This window comes from Dipodomys merriami, unplaced genomic scaffold (assembly GCF_024711535.1).
Source record: "Dipodomys merriami isolate MVZ:Mamm:240054 unplaced genomic scaffold, mDipMer1.0.p SCAF_26, whole genome shotgun sequence".
Taxonomy (NCBI): Eukaryota; Metazoa; Chordata; class Mammalia; order Rodentia; family Heteromyidae; genus Dipodomys; species Dipodomys merriami.
The window spans coordinates 20,375,039-20,397,361 of NW_027204048.1; the positions used below are offsets into that span (position 1 = coordinate 20,375,039).

Genomic DNA, 22,323 nt, shown 5'->3' on the forward strand with positions numbered 1-22,323 from the left:
TTTTTGTTTGCTTGCTTGCTTTTGGCAGTGAGAGAGAGAATTTTTGCTTCCGAATGTCAGAATTCTTCATTTGCTCAGGTAGATTGCCTCTACCTCTGCATCATGGAAGAAGTACTATAACGAATGGAAGAATATCCACATGTGTCACAGACACAGACACAGCGTGCTTTGTGTTGGGGCCAAGACGGCATTGAGACTCTTCCCCGCCCCCCCCCCCCCCCCCCCCCGTACCCTTTCAGTTCTTCTGTGTGTCCTGTCACTGCTTTTTTAAGAGGGCTGTTTAGCTACCTGCCTGCCGGTAGACCTGGGCTAATGTTGGCATGCAGGCCATATTTGAGCTTGCCATGTGTAGGAAGATAGGTGTATTGGTTATCACAGTCTTTTTATTTTGTCTGAACAGAGGTAGACTTGAGTATATGTAGTATCCTTAGCTGGGTGTACACTGGGGAAGGATACACTCATGTTCACGCACTTCGATAACCTCCTCAAGACACATACTCTGCTGGATAACCAGTTGTTTCCCCCCCTCTAGCTGTGACCAGGACACCAACATCAATATTCTCACTTACTTGCTTTTACTTAGGGTTTGCTTGTGGTTGGATTAGATCGCATCATGAAGAAGAGTATCCCGGAGGCCCCTTTGCTTTTTTGCCCCGCAGTCCTTGGAATTGAACTCAGGGCCTCTCACATGCTCCAGAAGCTCTTTACTGCTTGAGCCAGGGTCAACCCACGCCCTTTTTAAAGTTTCTGTTTTTTGTGGGATTGGCTAGAATCTCACTCCTCCTACTTAAACCCTGTTGCCCAGCTAGGACCACAGATTTGTGCCACCACACCTCGGTTTTTAGATGAGGCTGGGAACCTCACTACCTCGATAACTGGGCTGGCCTCAGAGGTGATTCTTGCCAGCTCCATCTCTCAGGTGGCAGGGCATGTAGATAGGAGTCACATTTGTCCGTGTATTTTGATTGTGTCATCAAGCTCTCATGAGTTTAGTCCTTGTGGGCCCTCAACTCAGGGAGCTGGATTTACAGGCATAAAAGTCACCATGCTTGGCCATATTTTGCATTTCTTTAGGAAGCGGAAGCTTGGTTGCCCCTGGCCTAATTTAGACCAGTGTTTCTTACTGTAGTCTGCTTTGTATAGATAGAGAGAAGGAAGAATGTGACCTCCAGAGCTGTGACCGACGGTAGTAATGGAAAAGTTAGGGGTATCCATGGAGAATGGTATTATGTTTTGGGTGTCATTGGCAGACATACATCCCATATGTAATTACTGGGTCAGCTTTATTCCAGTGGCCTTTTTACAGCATCTGTGGATTATATTCAGAAGTGAAAGGAGGTTTTGGTGTTGGTGAAGCTGCTTAGCCAGTAAGTCGTTTTCCCTCATGGCTTGTGTGATCAGGCCCAGTAGGACAGCATGTATCATGGTAGTGGAGCTGAGCAAGGCTGGACTGTTACTGATTGGCTGAGAAAGTTGTATCCTGTAGAAGAAAGCCACAGGGAGAAACTAGCAACTCCTTTTCTTCAGCTTTAAGCTGGAAGAGTTGGCGCCATTCTCTCACAATTTCCCTAATTCCTTAATGCGTTGATGTTTCTTGTTTGACAATTCTTAACTCACATATAATGACCTGGGTGAAGGTTTCCTTAAGCCTAATTCCATGATTCCATGAATCATTTATTTTTTACTTTGGATTTAATTTGCTCCTCCTGATTTTTTAAGATGTGTGTTTATTCTCTGAACGCACAGGCCACAAAGGTGTTCTGGCAAATCCGAGCCTGTCTGATGTTTTGTTTCTGAACAGTGCTTACCTTGTTTCCTCTTAGGGCATTCTGTGAGCATCAGATCCCTCACTTTTTCCCTGAGGCCAGATGGACCTTGATCTGGAGGGGGGAGGAGGGAAAGTTATTAGAGGAAGATGAATTCTATTTCCTGTCTCTTCAGAGGCATGGAAAATCACTCTTGCATGGCTGCAGGCGTGACTTGGTGCCAGGACTGAAGGCTTTTAATCTGATCTTTTAACACCAGCTCTTGTGTGTCAGCCACACCACCACAACAGCAAGCAGGGGCATTAGGATTTATCTTCAAATGTTTTTTTATTTTAAAAATAAATGATTGAATCTAGGAAATAAAGAGACATTCTCTGAAGATGAGCACATATGCTACAAGACAATGGTTTGGAGGTATTCTGTGCATGTGGAGTTTGATAGGAATAAGAGGTAAATTTATGTACCTCTAGATGCACGCTTTTTGTTTACTTATATTTTTACTATCTTTTTTTTTTTTGGTCGGTCCTGGGCTTGAACTCTGGGCTTGAGTGTCCCTCAGCTCTTCAGCTCAAGGTGAGCGCTTTGCCATTTGAGCCACAGCGCCACTTCCAGTTTTCTAGTGGTTTATTGGAGATAAGAGTCTCACAGACTTTCCTGCCCAGGCTGGCTTTGAACCGTGATCCTCAGATCTCAGCTTCCTGAGTAGCTAGGATTACAGGCATGAGCCACCAGCACCTGGCTTATTTTTACTATCTTTAAGTAGTTGTACAGAGGAGTTACCATTCAATAAATAATTAAAATATATCTTGGTCGATGTCTCCCCTCTCTCCCTTCCCCCCAAATCTGACCCTTTGCCCCACTTTTCTTAATTTTACAGGCTAATGCATTGACTTTTATAACTGCCTCTATCCCTGTTTTTCTTTTCATTTGTCTCCCTCTTTCCCAGGCCTTTTAAGTGGGATTCATTTTGTGGGACTATGATTTTGTTTTTCTAAGGAATTACACTGTTTAAATTCTCCACTGCAAACACCATTCTTCAGTTAATACATTGTGTACACATACATACAACCCATGTGTGTTTCCTTGAACAATATAAGTTTATTCTAGATTTCAGTATGACACAACACATGTGTCCTTTGCCGCTCTGGGCCTGACTGGCTTCACTTAACATTATGCTTTCCAGGCCTGTCTGTCTCTTTGCAAATGATATAATATCACTCTTCCTCATAGATGAGTAAAAGTCCATCTTGTGTGTATGTCCGTGTGTGTGTGTGTATATATATATATATATATATATATGTATGTATGTATGTATATCATATATTTATATATCACATTTTTCTGATTCATTTCTCATTGAAGGGAATCTGGGCAATTTCCATTCCTTGGTTATGATCAGTAATGGTGCAGCAATGAACATGGCTGTGCTGGTGGCTTTTCTGTATCCTGGTCTGGTTTGTAATCTTTTGGAAGAATTCCCTAGAGTGATACTGTTAGTTCTTTTAGTTTTTTTTTTTTTTTAAGAATCTCCACAAACTTTTCCAGAGTGGTTGAACAAGTTTATATTCTTATCAGTAGTTTATTAGGGTTCATCTAGTCCCACATCAGCATCTGTTGTTGTCTGTATTCTTGATGATGGCCCTTCTAATTGGGGTGAGGTGGAATCTCAGTGTTGTTTTCAGTTGCATTTCCTTTATGGTCAGAAGTGTTGAACAGTTTCCCCTGTGTCTGTTGTACATTTCTACTCCTCCTGAGACGTCTCTGTTTAGCTTGTCTGCCCACTTATTAACTGGATTGTTGGTTCTTGGAGGGTTTGGTCTCTTGAGGTCTTTGCATATTCCGGACCTTAGGCTTTCATCTAATGTATAGCTAGCATAGATGAACTCTTCAATTGAGCCCTTGTATACTGATTGCTACACTTGCTTAATATTGTTTATGTATAACTTGCAACATTTTCAAACTTAAAAAATGTATATAATAATGACTGACAACTATTAAATAAATTTGGTTTTGACTGAGAATGTTTTCCTTAGGAATTGCCTTATTGTAGCTCATAGGTTCTTAAAAGTTTGTCTATATAATAATCATGGAAAAGAATTTTTCTGTATTTCGCTAAAACATTTAAAAATTACAGGAATACACATACAGCTACTTTCAGAGTCCTAAGCATTAGACAAAGACATTGCCACCTGCTCCCGGGTGCGCAGCCATCACTTGCGGCGCTTGCTTAGACCTTCGAGGATCCCCACCCTAGAATTTAGAGAGAACTTGGGAGCTCTCAGCTGTCTGGGCTGCTCTTTTCTCCCACTTCAGTTTTTCCTTTTTTTAGCTGTTTGAAATGGGGAAGGCAGATCTATACTTTTCTTGTCTTCAAACTTTTCTTTAAGAGGCACATCTCAAAGGAGTAAAGCTCTTCTATCTCCCCAAATAGATCTGATTTTTGGGTGAAGTACAAATAATCAACTCTAGGTTAGCAGTTGCATAAACAAAAAGTACTCAGGCAATGACAGTCATCTCTGGGCTGAATCTTGAGTTCAAGATTATGAATTATGCAGATTACTCTAATCACACCAAGCTCTCTAAGCCTTAGTTTCCTCATCTTACAGAGAAGATTAGAAGAGAAGATTAGAATAGCAGCGTGGAGCCAGAGGTTGAATTGGGTAATTGAGAACATAGTAAGCACCTCCAGCTGTAGAATATTGGTAGTATTGGTGATGGCAGCCATATCAGCAGCAGGAGCAGAGCTCTTGAGTTTGTTTTATAGAGACCCTCCCTTTTTAAATCATAGCATTTTAGAATAATGTGAATTGACCGTTTTTTTCCTCTAATGTACTCTCTAAAGAGGAAAGGAAAAAAAAAGTTAAATTAATACTGAACCCAGGCTTCTAGCTGAACATCCCTGGTTATTTTTCATCAGCAGTTTCAGAATATGGCTTGTAGGGCCTTAGTCTTCTGTAAAAATGAAGCGTGCCAGCAGTGTCCTTCAACTCTGCCCTATCCACTTTCCAAAAAGATGTATCTGTAAGGCAGTTTTAATGTGGATTGAAAACTATATGTCCCTGTTACAACCTGGCAAAAAGCAGTAGCCTTTATCCTAATCTGGACTCTTTATTTGCTTTGTGTTGGGAGAGTCTTAGCATCCCTATAAAATGAAAGAATAAGTCCAGTGTTAGCAAACTCTTCTTCATTCCCTCATTTTCTCCTCCTCCTCCTCCTCCTCCTTCTTTGTCGGTCATAGGCCTGAATTCAGGGCCTGGTCACTCTCCCAAGCTTTTTCTCTGAAGGCTACCACTCTACCACTTGGAGCCACAGGACTACTCCTGGTTTTCTGGTGGTTAACTGAAGATAGGAGTCTCACTCACTTTGCTGCCTGGGCTTACTTCAAGCTGTGATCCTTGTAGCTCCCTCCTGAGGAGCTAGGATTACAGGCCGGAGCCACTGGCTCCCACATTCCCTCATTTTCTATTGCAATTCCAGGGAACTGAATTCTATTTCAAGTGGGTTTTTTTGTTTTTGTTTTGTCCTAAGACATTTGAAGAGGAAGTAGTAAAAACTGTTAAGAGTTCAAGGTAGCATTTCAGAATGCGCTGGCTGACAAGTCTTCCTGTGAGAGTCACTGAGCTTGTGGCTCTAGCACTGGGCACTCAGCCCCTGCAGATTCTCTCTGAAGGAGGAGAATATTTTATTTTTGCCCTAATCTATTAGATTAAATATTAAACAGTGGACATTTAGTTGACAACTTGATTTGGAGGTGAATTGTAGGTTTGATAGTCTTACTTCTCTGTAAGTCATTTTAGAGATGAATATGAGATGTTTTATGGGAATCAATAAGCTGTTCCAAAGACCTTTGGAAACTTCAAAGGCTTTTATTTATTTTTTTATTTATTTGTTTAGGATTTTGTTGTAGGCTGCAAGTCAGTTGGTAAAAATTTTATTACATTATAGTTGATAATTCTTTCCTCAGGGGACATTTGCATTTTTGAGAAACTTTCTGGTGACAAGGACCAGAGTTCATTGGAAGAGCCATGTTACGTGACAGGCAGTGTGTTGTGGGTGTGGCGGGGGGGAGAGATCTTGAGCAAAATACTTAGATTCTCTGGGCTACACTTTGCTTATTCATATAATGGGATACCTGCACAATAGTTGTTGCTATATAAGGATTAGTGATCTAGCTGGGTATTTTGGCTGTTTTAACAGAGGTCAGAGGAATTATGGTTTAAGCAAGATAAAAAGCTTCTCTGTTCCATAGACTTTGGTCTTGAAGCAGCGATAGCTGCTTTGGTAATTTGATGTTGTTTCAGTACTGGTATCCCCTTATCCTTAACCATGTCCTGCTAATATCCAACAGGAATGTCTTGAAACATAGTTATCTGCCTCTGGCCAGCTACAAGGAGACTTGGAAATGTAATGTTACCTGAGGGCCCATTATGTCTACCCAGTACTTAGATTAGTATAAAAAAAAGGGGAAACAACTAGCAGTTACATTAGACAATTACAATTGACAATTATGATAGACAGTGTTATGCATGAAATAGAAACAGTGATTATTATTGCAAGTGGTGTGTCAATATAAATTCGAGCTGTGACAATGTACATTTTTACCTTTCACTTAATATATGAAACATTACATAGTTCTTGTTATAGAAGTCTCTCCCCTATAGTGGAGATCTTGGCAAGGAGTTTACTAATCAAGTAAATCAAGAGTTTACTTATCATTTATAAGTTTACAGAGGATAGAAAACATACATGAATGGATATGGGCTCTGTATACTATCTACATAACCCCAAGGGGCTATACCTCGTTCATACTTATGCCCATTTTAAAAAATGAGCACCAAGTCACTTAAAGACATTTCTCAATTGAAGGATGGGTTAGAGCAGGTCATGCATAACCTGCTATATTTTATAGATTTATTGGAGGGAAAATACTATTTAATTAAAAAACAAATTTTCAGGAAATCCATGAGGTATTTCTTTCCTCACACCTACCCGTGTGTGTGTGTGTGTGTGTGTGTGTGTGTGTGTGTGTGTGTGTGTGTGTGTGTGTGTGTGTGTGTGTGTGTGTGTGTGTGTGTGTGTGTGTGTGTGTGTGTGTGTGTGTGTGTGTGTGTGTGTGTGTGTGTGTGTGTGTGTGTGTGTGTGTGTGTGTGTGTGTGTGTGTGTGTGTGTGTGTTGTCCCTGGAACCAGAAACAGTGGGATCAAACAGTGAGTGACAATTTTCCTGCTCAAGAAATTATGGAAAATATTGGATAAGTCATTCTTGAGTTTGAAGATTTCTCAGAAAAGTTGGTCCACGTTTATTGTTTCTGCTAAGTTACATTGATCCTTTATAATGGCTTGGGTTGCAAACCACTTTTAACTGGAAGAAACCTTAAATGTGTGTGTCTTAAAGAGATAGACTGGGTGTATAGAAAGTGTTTCTTTATCACCAGTGACTTCCTAATTCTCATTTCTTCAACCAGTGATCCTTGTTACCTGTGTTTTATAAATTATTTCTGGGTCTTTGGTGCCAGGGAAATGTTCATCCGCCTCCTTTGTCCTATAATTCCATAGCTAGGTGGGTTTTTTTTATTGTTGTTTTTTGTTTTGTCTTGTTTTATTCCTTGAAATGCAGCTGCTTAGGAACTGATGGAAGAGCCACTAGAGGTGCCTTACGATGACTACAGAACGAACTTGGGGCTTGGGTGTGCACGTCACAGAGCTGCTTTTCCCATCCATCGGTTACTTTAAATCAATACTGTTTTAGGAAATGAGATGAGGAACTCAAACCATTCTTTTTGCAACATGTAACAAAAATTCTTCGATCAATTTTTTTAATTGCATTTTTAGATTATAAAATGAAAATTAGGAATGAAGGATTTTATTTAGTCTTTAATCTTTATTCAACTATTCACCTACTACCTAGCCCACATTCTAACATAATCTTTCTGGTGCAAATTTAATTTTAAATTAGATCTTTTTATTAAAATTGCCTTAAGATTTTCTAGTAAGTTGTACTAAATAATGCCTTTTCAAACCACAGAAGTCTGTAGATTTTTGTGGATACTCTACATTTAATGGTAGAAAATTAATGAAACAAATAGTGATGATATAAATATATCTGAATTAGGATTCTAACAGGTTAGAACGGAACCTCATGTATCATTTAATATACAATTAAACATACTATAAATCTGGTTCTTTGCTGGAAAAACATTTCAGAGATTTCAGATACTGTTGTTTGAGCACCCAAGTTAATAACGTACTGCATTCCTCTGAACTGCATTTTGCATGTAGGGAAAAATTGTGAATGAAAGTTGAAAATTGTGATCAGTGACTTCAGTACTGTGCCTTAGGGTGGAAATGAACACAATACAATGGTTGCATATACTGATGGCAAAGCTGTCCACCGAGGTCACTCCTCTTGTTGCTTGTTAACTTTGTAAAGAAACAATGGTGGTGACAGCAAGCGTTGATGTAGGTGGGCCTGGCTGAAATCACCAGAGATCCCCTGATAAGCACGCAGTGACACCCTTAAGACCATCTTCAGAGTGTTCATTAAGCATTGGCAGCTAGCACAGAGCATGTCTGCTTTCCATCTTTCCCATTTGGAGCCATTTCTTCAGTGCTGGTATGCAATGCATTTTAACAACATTGTGTATGGACAGAATGTCTTGCAAGGATTAATACAAGGATTGAGCTTTTGGAGCATTTGATCCAAATGTCTGCCTTTTATTTTATGTGTGGGCATTGGTAACCTTTCTTTTGCAGTATTTTCCCCCATAATGTTGAATGAGCCAGCAGAGAACATAATTCTCTCCCAATTCTTGGCTGACTTATTTTTTGCCTATCTGACTATGTGTTTGGATGACAGTTATTACATGATAGTGGCATATTATGGTCCTTTTAGCCTCAGGAAATACAAGTTGATTGTCGGGAGGGAGGTAAATTCCTCCCCTTCTCCCCCCAGCAAATTGGTTTCCCTCCTGGCAGTCTTTGCTTGTCCACAGACGGCAGAGCAAATCCTTGTATGCAGAAACTAATGAGTGCCAGCTATAGTGGTAAGCATAAACAGGATTTCAGCCCAGGTCAGCCTCAGCAGAAGGCCATCCAACTGTATCAAAAGTAACTAGATGTCAAAGGGCTAACGATGCAGTGCCTGGGTAGCAAGCAAAAAGCCTGAGTTAAAACTCCAGTAGTGAAAAGAGAAAGAAAAAGAAAATTAAAAATTTGCTGTTAGAATGCACCCGTGGTATTCAGTATAGATGATGTGGAAAACGAACTGTGCAACTTGCGGGCAAGGATGGGGAAACGGGGGAAAGCAAAGGACAGGGTGACGTTGTTCAAAAGAGAAATGAACTGTGAAATGGGAACATCTCCGCACAGCATCTTAATGATAACGGGAAAGGAAAAAACCTTGCCACCTTAGCCACATTGTACATATGCAGTGTCTACCCATTTTGTGGCCATTGGCTACCATATCATTAGCATGAAATACATTTGTTGGAGGGGTTAGAGAAAGGAGACCTCCACGGAGTCAGGAAGGAGAGAGTTCATTTGCCAGAAAGAACCCAGTCACTGGCTGCACTGATGTCGTGTGCAGAGGGGTGGGCTTACAGTGGGGAGAGGAGGTGTGGCCACAGCAGGTGGGGGAGGGACCTGGGTGCCTGGGGGGTCTCCTGCTGCCTCCAGATGCGGCAGTTAGGATAGGTTACAGGTGGTGGCGGGCTTGGGACTTGAAGAGGAGCTCCAGGTACACACCCACAGAGAACAAAGAGGAATGGGACCCAACAGTTTTAAAACTGCAGGAAGTTCGGATCAGTAGAGATAATTGAACATGCCACGGACGAATACTATCTTTCTGTGAGAAGGGAGGAAGTATGGCCGAATTATAAGTAGTGAGAAGTCTAGGGCAGCGTTTCCTAAAGTGAACCCCTGACAGTTTTGATCCCTCCTTCCACAGCCAAAATTGTTTAGGAAGCCCTGTATATGCATCCTTTGTTCCCTTTGTGCTTTATAGTTGTAAGTTCTTCATTATATAATCTACCTCTGTGTATGTATGTGTGAGTGTGTGTTTGTGTGACACTAAAATTCTTAGAATACTGCTTTGGGGGGTTTAAGTAAGTTTAAAGTTAATTTATGTCAGAAAATTGAGAGTTTTTACAAAGAAGGCATAGTAGGATTTTAGTTGGATGTTCTAGGAATGATGGTTTCATTTGGATTTGAGATGCTCAGCTCTACCTGGAGTATACAGTTCTCATCACATTGGATTTGACCACAAAATTATCCTGAAGGATAGTGAGTGAGTACTTTTAGAGCCAGTAAGACGGAGAAATCATTGAGTGACCTAAGGATGTTTAACCTGGAGGAAAGGAACCTAGAAACACGCATTACGGCATGCCACTTCCAAATGCCTGAAGTGCCAGAACAGTGGAGGGGAATTTGGAGATAAAGTCATATTACCTCAAAGAAGTCACAGGCAGATGTAAAACTGAGCCCCAAATGAAAAAAAAATGTTGGAACTTGAAATATGGTGACTTCTTTTTCATAGGAAATACTTCAGGCGAAGACTTAATTGACAGTTGGTTGAGTAGTGGCTTTTGGCCTATGGTTGGTACTGCAGTTCCATCAACTCCTCAGACAACATCTGGAAATCTGTGCATTTGGAAATAGTCTTTTTTTTGTTGATTGTTAACAGTGACTGGGGTACTAGTAGCATCTAGGTCTCATGATCCCTATAGGTTCTTCCTAGTTTGAGTTGCTGTTATTGACTTTTATTATACATGTAGCTAATGATTCCTATTAGGAGGAAAGGTATTTTTTGGTCTAAAGTATTTGGCTCTACCTGTTTTTACTCTAACCAGATTGATCTTACTAAAATGCAGAACTGATAGCACTCAGCTCCTCAAAAACTTAATAAAAATGTCTGATTTCCTACAAAGATAAAGTCCAGCTTCTTGCATGTCATGCAAAAACCCTTTACTATTTCACCTTGTCCTACCTTCCAGATTTCATTTCTCAGTAACACATAGCTAGCTGTGTAGAGTATACCTCATCATGCATATGTCTTCATACATTTGTCTTCATTTTTCTTTTTGTGAATTCCTCCACCATTTAAAAGAGCTTTTGTTTGTATGTCCTTTATATCAAAGAAGACCTGACAGAATTCTCTCCTACATAGTTCCTCAACTGAGTTCCCTATACTCACCTCCTGACACTGAGAGATGTAAAAGGGACTTTTCTTAATTTCTTCTTCCTAGTGGTGTTATTATTTAAATTCCTTTATTTTAATTAACCTCTATTAATAGTGTAAGGGAGGATAACTGTGATAATTCAGTAGATGCTTGTAATATACATTGAACAAGTTCATCCTCTGCAGTATATTTCCACATTCCTTTTCTCTTCCCTCACTTTTCAATCAGTAGTAGGTTGCATTGTGTGTGTCTTTATGTGTTTGTGTGTGTGTGTGTGTGTGTGTGTGTCTGTAATGTACTTAGATCCTCTTCACTCTTCGTATTTTCCTCTCCCTGCTCCTATTGATTGCTTCTGAATAGTCCCCTTTTTATATTTTTGTCCTGTGATCTTCGTCATTGTTGTAATCATCATCATCATCATCATCATCATCATCATTAAGTTTCAGGTCTTAAACTAAGGTCTTTGCTCCATTTGGGGTTGATTTTTCTACAGGGTGAAAGATAAGGGTCTAGTTTCAGTCTTTTGTATGTATATAATTTTCTCATCACCATTTGTGGACGAGATTGTCCTTTCTCCATTATTAGGGTTTGTGCTTTTTAAAAAATCAGATGGCAGTAGCCTTGTGGATTTATTTCCGGGTCTTCTGTGTTTATTGTGAGTGTTTTTGTGTAAGTATACTATGGTGTTTTTGTTATTAGGACTCTGTAATATAATTTAAACTATGATATTATGATACATCTATGTTGCTCTTTTTTTTTCAGGATTACTTTTGATACTTGAGGTCATAATGATTGGTTTTTCTATTTCTGCCAAGAGCTACATTGGGCTTTTGATGGGTTTGCATTGAATCACACTGTAGGTTGCTTTTGATTAGAGAGAATCTGGAAGATCTTTCCATCTTCTAAAGTCCTCGATTCTGTCTTAGGTTCTTGTAGTTTTCATTTTAGAGGTCTTTCAGTTCCTTGGTTAAGTTTATATCTAGTTTTTTTTTTAAGCTATTGTTCATGGAGCCATTTTGACGTTTCTTTCTCATCCTGTTTATTGTTGATTCACAGAAATGTTATGTGTGTTTGTATGTTGAGTGTTGTTACCTGGTGTTTGTTTATCAGATCGAGAAGTTTTGAAGTGAAATCTTCAGTCATATAAGAATAATATCTAATATGCAAACAGGTATTTGTCTTCTTTATTTGGCTCCCTTTTATTTTTTTCTCTTGCTTTATTGCTTTGGTTAGGAATTCCTGTACTATAATGAATTAGGTGTGGAGATAGTGGATATTCTTGTCTCATTATTACTTAAGAAGAGTTTTGTATGTGCTTAACTGTAGGTGTCAAGTTGTACTGAGGTAAATTCCTTTTTTTCCTAGTTTCTTCAGAGCTTTTATCATAAAAGGATGCTGAAATTTGCCAAAAGATCTCTCTGCATCAAATGAAGTGATCATGTTATTTTTGTCTTTGATTCTTTTTGTGTGCTGTGCAATGTTTGTTGATTTACCATTTTTGAACCATCCTTGCATCCTTGGAATAAACTAACTTGATTGTAGTATATGATTTTTTAATGTGTTGTTGAACTTGCATTTTATTGAGAATTTTATGACTTTATTGAAGAAACTGACCTATAATTCTTTTTGTTGTATTCTTAAACCCAGTTTTGTTTTGAGTGTAATACTACCTTCATTAAATGAACTTTCCCTATCTTTTCCTCTGTCTAGAGTTTTTTGTCTCTTCATGCTTTATTCACAGAATTCCTGAAAGCCGTTAAGGTCACAGTTGTCAGGTTAACTTCCTTAGGGAATCTTTACCCAGCCCCGAAACTAGATTTAAGGTATTTTCTTGATAAATTGTTGCATGACATCCCATAATTTTCTTACAGAAGTTATCCTCAGTAAGGATGCACTTGTGGAGCCTTTCAAGGCTTACTAATTTATGGACTGTTTTCCTTGGTAGAGTTTAAACTCTGAGATCTGGGGCTGTGGTCCATCGGGCTCATCGTCTGGGCTTAATACAGTGTCTGCTGCACATTTCGTGCTCAATAAATACTTGAATAAGTGAAAAACAAAGGCTTTCCTGGTGCTCCAGCAAGTGTACTGTCTTCCCTCCTGAAAAGCCTTAACTGTCTTTTGTATCCTACATTTCTGTGCTATAAAAGGTGCCCTTATGGCTACGCTCCTATGAGAAGCAGGGCTAGTATGTCATCTTCTTGCAGCGTCACACAATAGATGGGTTTGTTACAAGAATTTGAGTTTATCTTCTGTCTCTACTCTTCTACCCCTGCTTTTGTCAATACGTGGTATATTTTTTTCTAGTTGTAAGTTGGAATGTAGTGGTCTTTTAAAGTACCTTTAAAATTACTATTAGAAATACCAAAACTATGGCGTGTATACCTAAAGTATGGATATGTATGTCAGCTATTTCCATTGTAATCAAAGCTAATACCTTAAATAACCACTGCACACAAATTGGTTTATGAAGGTCTGTTCTACAGTAAGCTTTTTTGACTTACTGGGGGGTGGCATTGTTTTAATTTCTCCCTTGTAGAGAAAAATAGTTCACTATTTTATTCATTTAAGCAGATGTTAAAATAATTTTGTGATGCAGAAAGTAAGTAGTAAAAATAAATTGATACATGGGATTTTATTTCACAGTCATCCCCCCCTCCCAATAATACCTGTATGCCTAACATCATAGTATTTTCAAAAATCAGCTTCAATGAGATACAATATACTGGTTTTGTGTACAATTTAATAAACTGACAAACTTACACAACCACAATTTGCTTTTTTATGTTAAAAGTAAAATATTTGTAAATCACAATGTAATAAAGAATAAGTAGGGCTGGGAAGGTGGCTCAGTGGTAGAGTGCTTGCTTCGCATTCTTGAAGCCTTGGGTTCGATTCCTTAGCACCACAAGAACAGAAAAAGCCGGAAGTGTTACTGTGGCTCAAGTGGTAGAGCACTCACCTTGAGCTGAAGAGCTGAGGGACAGCGCCCAGGCCCAGAGTTCAAGCCCTACGACCTACAAAAAAAAAAAAAAAAAAAAAAAAAAAGAATAATAAGACATTGTTTTCTTCAAACTCCCAGTTACCTATACTGATTAATTATTGTGTTCTTGGTGGCATTTTATTTGATGGTACTAATGGGACATTCAATCAGGGGCTCATATTTGAATGAGTATCTTGAGCAATAGGACAGAAAATAGGACTATTGTCTTCTGCAGATTGACTGAGGTGGAGTGTCTGTCATCACTTGAGGGGATAAGCAGGAAGTGAGACAGGAAATGAGGTTAGGGTGGAGTGAGAGTAGATGACAAATTGGGAAGGGGAAGTAAACCCGGAAGAGATGGCTGACATAATGGCAAAGCAATCAGAGTTCTGAGAAGATGTGAAATCCTTGATTTATTTTCTGAGTCAGAAGGCTTATTTGTTAAAACCTATGGATGGAAATAAAATGTTTCCTGGCCCACTTTTTTGGGAGACTTGGGGCTGCATTCTCAAGTCTTCATATTTCCCTTTTTGTGATTTTTTTTTGCTCTTTGTTCCTGAGTTTTAATTTTCACACCTTGCCTGGGTTCTTTAGTGGGTGGCTTCTTGCATCTGTGGGGTAATGTGTTTACTGTGTGGTGGAGTGAGTAATATCAGGGTGCTTTGAGACCTTTCAGAGCCACAGGGAGGAAGCATTGTTTGCCTTATGAAGCTTCTGTTCAGAAAGCCCTTAAGCAGCAAATGATTCACGAGTTGTGATCAGAAGTAAGAAAGTAGAAGTCTACTTCTGAAGTGCAGGTAGATATGCGTATTTCTATTCAAAGGGCCTACCTGAATCATGATGTACATGGTCATTTTAGCTTTGTAGCAAGTTTCTGTAGTAGCATCTGATAAGGGTTCTGGCTCACTGGTGTGAGTTTTTCATTTTCTCTGAAACACTGCGCTTGATTTTAATGTGGATCCTCAAAGCTAGCCCTACAGCCTAAGGGACCTCTGCCCATCTTAGCAGTTGTCTCCAGTTTATGACGCAGGACAGTCTTCATGGCAGAGAGGCCTCAAGTAGATATATTTCCCAGATCTGTGTCATGTAACTATTTTTGAATACTTAATATAGAGTAGATAATAATTCATGAAAACAGGGCTGTTTCAGTAGATAGAGAAATGGCAGGGTAAGAGCTTCAGCACTTGAGCAAATGAGTACATGAGTAGAATGAATGATATGCTTGTTGGATGTTTGTATGATCTTGTATTTCAGCTTCTTGGAAGGTTTAAGTAGCCTTTGGTGATTGTTCAACATAAAATGTATGAAATCCCATCACAATTGCCTTCTATAGTCTCATGTGTAATGTTAAATGAATTTCAGGAGCTCTACTTGTTTTTTCCCCCTCTGCTTTGCAAGTGCTGCTCTTTCTATCACTGCTCCAAATCAGAGTACCTATATGTTACCTCTATGCTTTGTACATAGTAAGGTCTCAGTAAAGAAAAAGAGACCTGGTTCTTGGTCAGGGTAGTATTTATTTAGGGAATCTGAAGTTACATTGACTATGCCTTTCTTGTCTAGTTTTATCATAGGAATTTTACTTCAGAGAAAGAAAAAACAAATTATTTCATTTTGGCAAATATCTTATTAAAGAGTAGACAGATGTTAATAAGACTGCTTCTTGCTAAACTTTGTGTGTGTGTGTGTGTGTGTGTGTGTGTGTGTGTGTGTGTGTGTGTGTGTGTGTGTGTGTGTGTGTGTGTGTGTGTATGTATGTATGTATGCATGCTAGTATGGATTCTTGAACTTGGAGCTAGTATGGATTCTTGAACTTGGAACCTCGACTTTCACATGGCATTTTTGCTTGAAGGTGGCACTGTACACTTCGGCTTCTGTGGGATTGCTGCTTAAGCTCATGTTTTGAAACTGGAAATCCTACAACTAAAAAGGTCAAAAGTGCATAGTGTAAAGTTCAGTGCCTATTAAAAGCTGAAAAGTACAACAGTCTATTATCTGACATTTAAAATACACATTCCTATTAGAAAACAAAGATAGGAACCCTATGTTTTATATAGATAACTAGGGCAGTTACTTTACCACATGTTCTTCTCCCTATTCCTGTACACATCAGGGGTGGAAATTGTGGGGGTCTTCATTAACTTTAGTAAATATCTATCTGAGGGTTTTGGAATGGGGAAACAGGTAGTTGAAAAGGAATCCACATTTGATGATGGCTCTTCGTGTGCATAATTGAGTTTCTTGCTTTCTTGGTGAAGAAAGTAGTAAAGTTAGCTACATTGCTAAGCTGAAATGAACCACAAGACTTTTCCATCCACACAGAGGGATTCTTATTTTACAGCACAGTTCCTTTGGTTCTTCATTTACTAATCCAGATTGACAGGCCAGAGTCTTATTTTAGACTGATTGTGAGTCGTCTGGATATCAGATTGGTTAAGTGTATTTAGTTTCACTTTGGGGATACTTGGCATTTGTATGTGTCCAGATGTGTGTGAGGACTCCATGTAAAGACTTGTACTTAATTTTCCCACTATTGAAAAAAAAAAAAACCACTGTGAACATCATTTCTTATTTATTCTCTTTGTAACTGAATTATGGATGGAAAGATTTTTCCTGTATTATCAATTCTAGTTTTTCTAAAAAAAAAATTTGTCTTAATTTTTCCGTTACATTAATTAAAAAAAATATTGACAGTCCTTACACTTCAGTTGTACAACTTTTAAATTTTATCCTTTTTTTTTTCTTGCAATGCTGAGGAATAAACCCAGAGCCTTACGTGTGCTAGGCGGGTGCTCTACCTCTGAGCTTCATTTCCAGCCCTGGTATTTGTAATGTGCAGCCCTTTATTGTAGATTCCAGCATGGATATTTCATGTTCCCAGAGGAAGCATTAGCATTGAATTCTAAACGACCTTCTAGTCTCTATTACAACAATCAGGAAAAAAAAATCAAGATAAGTACATGTAGGAAATAATATTTTTCTACAGATGACAGAGAGAAAAGGGAGGACGAACAAAACAGAAAGATTTTTGTTAATACCATTGGAAGATGTTTAGTCAAAGTTCTCCCCTGACTTGAAAGCGAAGTTGAAGCTGATAGGACCAGATATAGGGGACCATCATTTATTGGGGCACAGATGGTTACCACTTAGTTACTGTCTGCATCGTGGACCTAAATGTACCCTCGATACTTCCCATTTACCTGTGGCTTTGATTTGGAAATTTGGAAAAGCCCCAATGCTGGTTTGCATGTAATTGAAGTTAGAGAACATGTTAGGAAAAGCTGTTCTGACTGAGTAGAAAACAAATAATTGTATTCTGTTTCTGATCTTCATTTATAGCACCAGCAACAAGTGGTGCAAGCTGTGGAACGGGCCAAGCAGGTGACCATGGCAGAACTGAACGCCATCATCGGGGTACGTGGCCTTTCCGTTCTAGCTCTAATCTCAGTGTTTATCCTCAGCTCTCTGGCTTTCTCTTTAAAAAATTTATTCCAACAAAGGCACAAAAACAAAACAAAAAACCCAGCAAAAAACAAAAACCAGTAGATGACCACAAAGTAGAAATAAACAGTTTGCTTTTAATATCATGTGAAATTTGATGGCTGGTTCAGAAAGTTGGGATCACATTCTTTCTGATTTTAGTTCCTGAAATCTCTTCCCTAAGGTGGCTGAGTTGTTCTTTTTCCTATTTCTTTCTTTTGCAATCAGCTTCTGTTGTTAACCTAGGGCAGAAAAAAAGGTACAGATTGCCCTGATGTTAAAATGACCTGATTTCTTCCATCTTTCCTCAAATGATGTAGCCTGTCTTGATAGCATTTTTAGTGAAATATATATTTTCACATCTCCTCTGCCACTTTTCCCCCCTGTGATCAGTGATTCTTATGGGCTAGTGTCCATTTGTAGGAGAAATAATAGGTGAACTCCACACTTTTGAAAATTTCATTGGCTTAGAACATCATTCTCTAGCAAGTAATAGTGATAATATTGCATAGAAATCCAGTTGGACGTTATAGGTTTGTACAGTCAGTCCAACAGCACTTAAATTTTTGTTCTTTCAGACTAAGTTAAGTAATAAAGTTGTGTGCTAAAGAAAACGTAGAAAACATAATGAAGCCAAGTAGTCTTAGTTTTAAAGAGCGCAATGTTCATTTTTATATGGTAAAAGCAGTTTCTTACCTTTTTCTAATGAAGGCACTACATCTATACTTTTCTCTTTCTGCCCCTTCCCAAATAATTTCTTTTGTGTATAAATTATACAGAAAAGTCTTCTCTTTTTTCCCCTTAGTGTATCAAACATATTTTGAAATGCTAATTATTCCATTTACTTTCATTAAAATTCAAATTGCTGAGTGAAGATGTGGATAAGGGTCGCCTGATAATCAATCCAAGTGAAGATATTGCTTCAATTATGCCTCTGTCTTTTAACAAGGAAATCAGAACTCTGGGAGCACTGCATTGGTGCGGGCAGAGGAGTCTGATTGTAGCTTGTTCTTTAATGGGCTATTTGGAGCTCTATTTTGTGTCCCTCTGACCACAAGAAAGAAATGGTAGTAAATTAGCAGACATAAATGGAAAAGAGTAACCTTTATTTCCTCCAGACTGCTCCTTGAAAGATGAGGCTGAATCAGAAATGCCACGTAAGAACCTGGGGTAGCATTTATCATACATTTTCTAGGGTAGACAGGGCTCGGGGGACATGGGGATGAATACATTTCATGATTAGTTTAATTTCTTTAAAGGGAAGAAAACAGCAATATCTTATTTTTATTTAATGAAAGAGCTTCCATTTTAATAGCTAAGCATGCATTTATATACCAGCTCTGCTTGATTGAAGTGTTGGTACGTGTGAGTGCATAGTGCTTATGTTAGAATGGTATATATGTTTTTGTTACTGTATCTCCCACAGGTCATAAGTGATAGAGCCTGCATTTGTCACTGTATGATCTAGTGGTTATAGAAAGAATGTACAGCGTACAGTCCAGTAGGAGAGCTTGCAGAGTCATTTTTAGCTTTGCGTATATCATTTGTGTGAATGGCTAAAAGTTAGCCATTCTACCTTATGTGTGATTGACAGCCTTTTCTAGAAAAACAAAATGCTGTTGTTGTTGTTGTTGTTGTTTGGGATTTCTTCCCTTTTTTTTTTAGTGCTGAACAATAAGATTAAGTTAAAACCACATTGCGTTGGATGTTGTTTAAAAATGAAGAAAGACATGTCATATGATGGGTCTTTTTAATGTCATTTCATGTCTTATCTTACATGCTTTCTTTTGAATGGGATGACGCATTGCCTTTTCTTAGGGGAATGACGATTTAGATTGGCTTGTAGTTGAGTTACTGATGTTTCCTACATAAGGATTTAATTGCTAAAATAAAGCTAGTTTAATTTTGTGATCCAAAACTTGTTCGAAGAACTAAGTAAACAAAACTGCATACTATTAAAGCAGCATGTGCTGTAGCTGATAGATCTTGGATCTGGTAGACCTTAAACTATTTGTATTTGGACAGAGAATGAAGCAAAATCATATAATCTGGTTGTTCAGAAAAAACAGATTGCAGAAAGATTAAACAAGCCCAGCAGTTTCAGGGAACCACAAATCTGAGTGAGAAGGAAAGAGCTCAATTGCAAACTTAACTTGTTGAATTTGTGCTGTTTTAGTTCCCTTTGCCTTTCCCAGTCCTGGTAGTGCCTCTTGCCTAGGAGTTTTTGCAGACGTAACATTGTGGAATTTGGAAACACCTGCTCTGTGTCCTCTTGTGCATTTATTACTATATCTTGATGTATCATTTTGAACAGCTACCAAAATGATCCACCAGCCTGGTTTAGATTTTTTTTTAGCATGTAGTTGGCAACGCGTCTTTGCATTGAAGGAATGACAGTTTTTCTCCCAAAGGCCCATCTAAGCCCCATGTAGACCTTCCTTTATTTATCTCTACGTAGGTATCTGTTTTACACACACACCATCCAGAGAAGAGCAATTGTTCCCATATTTAATGTAATCTGATGAAGCACCTTTTTAACTCTGCAATATTATTCTACCTTCTTTGGTAAATGAGCGGAACCAGTGATCCATGCAGTTTCAATGCACAGTGCTGGAGTGAGCCCGAAGCCTGGAGAGGCGGCTGGTCTCCTGACAAGAAGCTAGTTGTGTTTAATGGAATGAAACACAGTTATCATGATTTCTTTCACAGGTCATGTGCAGTTTAAAACTGTTGATAGATGGAAATAAGTTAAAGATCATTTATCTTTTATTTATAAGGAACAAAACCAGGGAAATTCTTGTGTTGTTTTTTGATAGCTAATGTTTTGTGTTTTTTTTAAATCATATATCTATCCTTGAAGTGTTTCCTGAGGTCCCCCCAAATGAGTTGGGAATGTTATGTGTTTGGTTTGATCTGCCATGTGTCCTAGTAGCCACTGTGTTTAAATTAGAATCTCTGCAAGATCACACTGTTGGAACAACACACAAATTGTAGTTTTAAATCAGTAATATGATCTAATTAGAAATGATGTTTTCATTTCCTGTCTTATTAAATTGAGTCATCTGACTATCTTAAAATGGCTTTTAAATCCATTACACTATATAATCAGCGCATGCTGTGTGAATGCGGTTACGCCTAATAAGGGAGGCTAACTTGAAACCCATAAGAATTTTAACAAAGAAACGACCATTAAGGAAAGGAGTTTGTGAGTATGTACATTGGAGGGAAAGTGTTTGGCTTTTAAAAATAGAAAAATGCAATTTTTTAAATCTCCCCACCTTCTTTATTTAACCTCTCTAAGAAACAGAAAATGATAGAAATGCATGCATTGAAATAAAAAGCAACCCCCCCCAATAAAAAAGAACCTCTAAGAACAGGTATGTCATGGTGTTAGAAAATGCAGTTTAGCAGTAGAAATGCTGAACCTCAATTTTTAGCAGTGACATTTTAATGATAGGAAGTCTGCAAAATTATTTGCCATCAATTGTGAAGGCAATAACAAGCCTTGGTGGTTTTTCACACTCTCTGTGTTAAGTGCTTTCAGAATGACAGCGTAAACTGTGTTAGAGAACTCCAAGGAAGTAAAACTGATTAAAATGTTCATGCTTGAATGGGGCTGATGGAATAGTTCATTTGGACTTTCTCTACCTCCTGCAGCTCAAGCTGAAATATTAAAATTCAGTGGATTTAAATCTCTCTCCTCTCAGCTCAGGAAAAAAACATTACATTTTAATAGGTTTTAAACCCATAATTCATTGGTTTGGAGCAGCACTATTAAATCTATTTAAATATTACTTGTATTACTAAGGAAATGATTTAAATGACTTTGCCTTACCACACTATGTGTTTGAATTATTTTTAAGAAAGACGGTGTCTTGAAGGGGGCTATCTCCTCTCTTAGCACTTTGTTTTATTGTCTCTATCATATGATTGACCTTTAAATTGTGTTATATATGTGTGTGTGCATATTTATTTATCCCAAATTAACATTACAGCAGAGAGTCTCTTAGTGTGGTAATTGAAAAAAAACTGATGTCCTACCTTTTTCCTTATGGGTTTCAAAATAATCATTTTAAATTTCAGAGACATGTCGATGAATTATTACCAGTTTACCTTGTTACTTGTTTAGTTGTGGAGTTTTTTTGTTTGTTAGTCTTTGTTTTGTTTTGAGACATTACCCTGGGGTGTCTGGTTCTCCATGTATATCTGAGGCTGGCCTCAAGTTTGGGATTCTCGTGTCAGCCTCCTCCACATAGACACGTGCCTCCAGGCCATCGTTTTGTTTCTTTGAAATGAAATAGCCATTAGGCTAAACATCTCAAAGGTGTAAATGTTTGGAGATAAAAACTGTGTGTAGATGTGCATGCCCCTGTGTGTGCGTGCGCATGTGTGTGTCCAGCCCTGCCGAAGTGCATGTGGACCTTAGAGTCTCTAATAATATAAAACTTGAAATTAAAAATACAAGTTTGGATCCAAGCACTAGCTACTCAGTAAAGTACTCAGAAAATGCCGGAAATGGTGCTGTGGCTCAAGTGGTCGAGGCTCAGGGACAGAGCCTTGGCCTCAAGTGAGTTCAAGCCTCAGCACCAGCAAAAGAAAAAAGAAAAAAAAAAGTTTTTTGTTGTTTTTTTTAACAGAAGCAAAAATGTAGTAAGCATGCGCATGCAAGGCAGTATTTTCATGTAGCCTGTTTTGAGCTTGGTGATCTCCGTAGTACTGAAGCCGTGTCCTGGGTGGGTCTCCCTTGTGCCCCTGAGTACTTGGCTCTAGTCATCGCCAAGGTCCCAAGGCTCAGTGGGAGCACAGTAGTAAGAGCTTGCTTTTGTACTAGCTCTTTTTGGAGACCCTTAGTGTGGGAATCCACTCTGCCAAGGACTCCAGCTGGGTAGAGAGCATCAGTTGCCCATCAAAGCCATCTGCAGCCAA

The 22,323-nt window shown here is 38.6% G+C and overlaps 1 protein-coding gene across 9 annotated transcripts in view; it reads left to right on the forward strand.

Moving 5' to 3' along the window:
* LOC138837023 (transducin-like enhancer protein 4) overlaps window positions 1-22,323 on the forward strand; it is a 142,352-nt gene that overhangs the window by 34,836 nt on the left and 85,193 nt on the right. For 7 of the 9 annotated variants that reach the window (XM_070035801.1, XM_070035802.1, XM_070035797.1 and 4 more), the window contains one exon: window positions 17,257-17,331. The exons of the other annotated variants lie outside the window; for them this stretch is intronic. In XM_070035801.1, coding sequence (XP_069891902.1) covers window positions 17,257-17,331 — 75 coding nt within the window. The remainder of the gene's footprint in view (window positions 1-17,256; window positions 17,332-22,323) is intronic. 9 annotated transcript variants of the gene reach the window in all.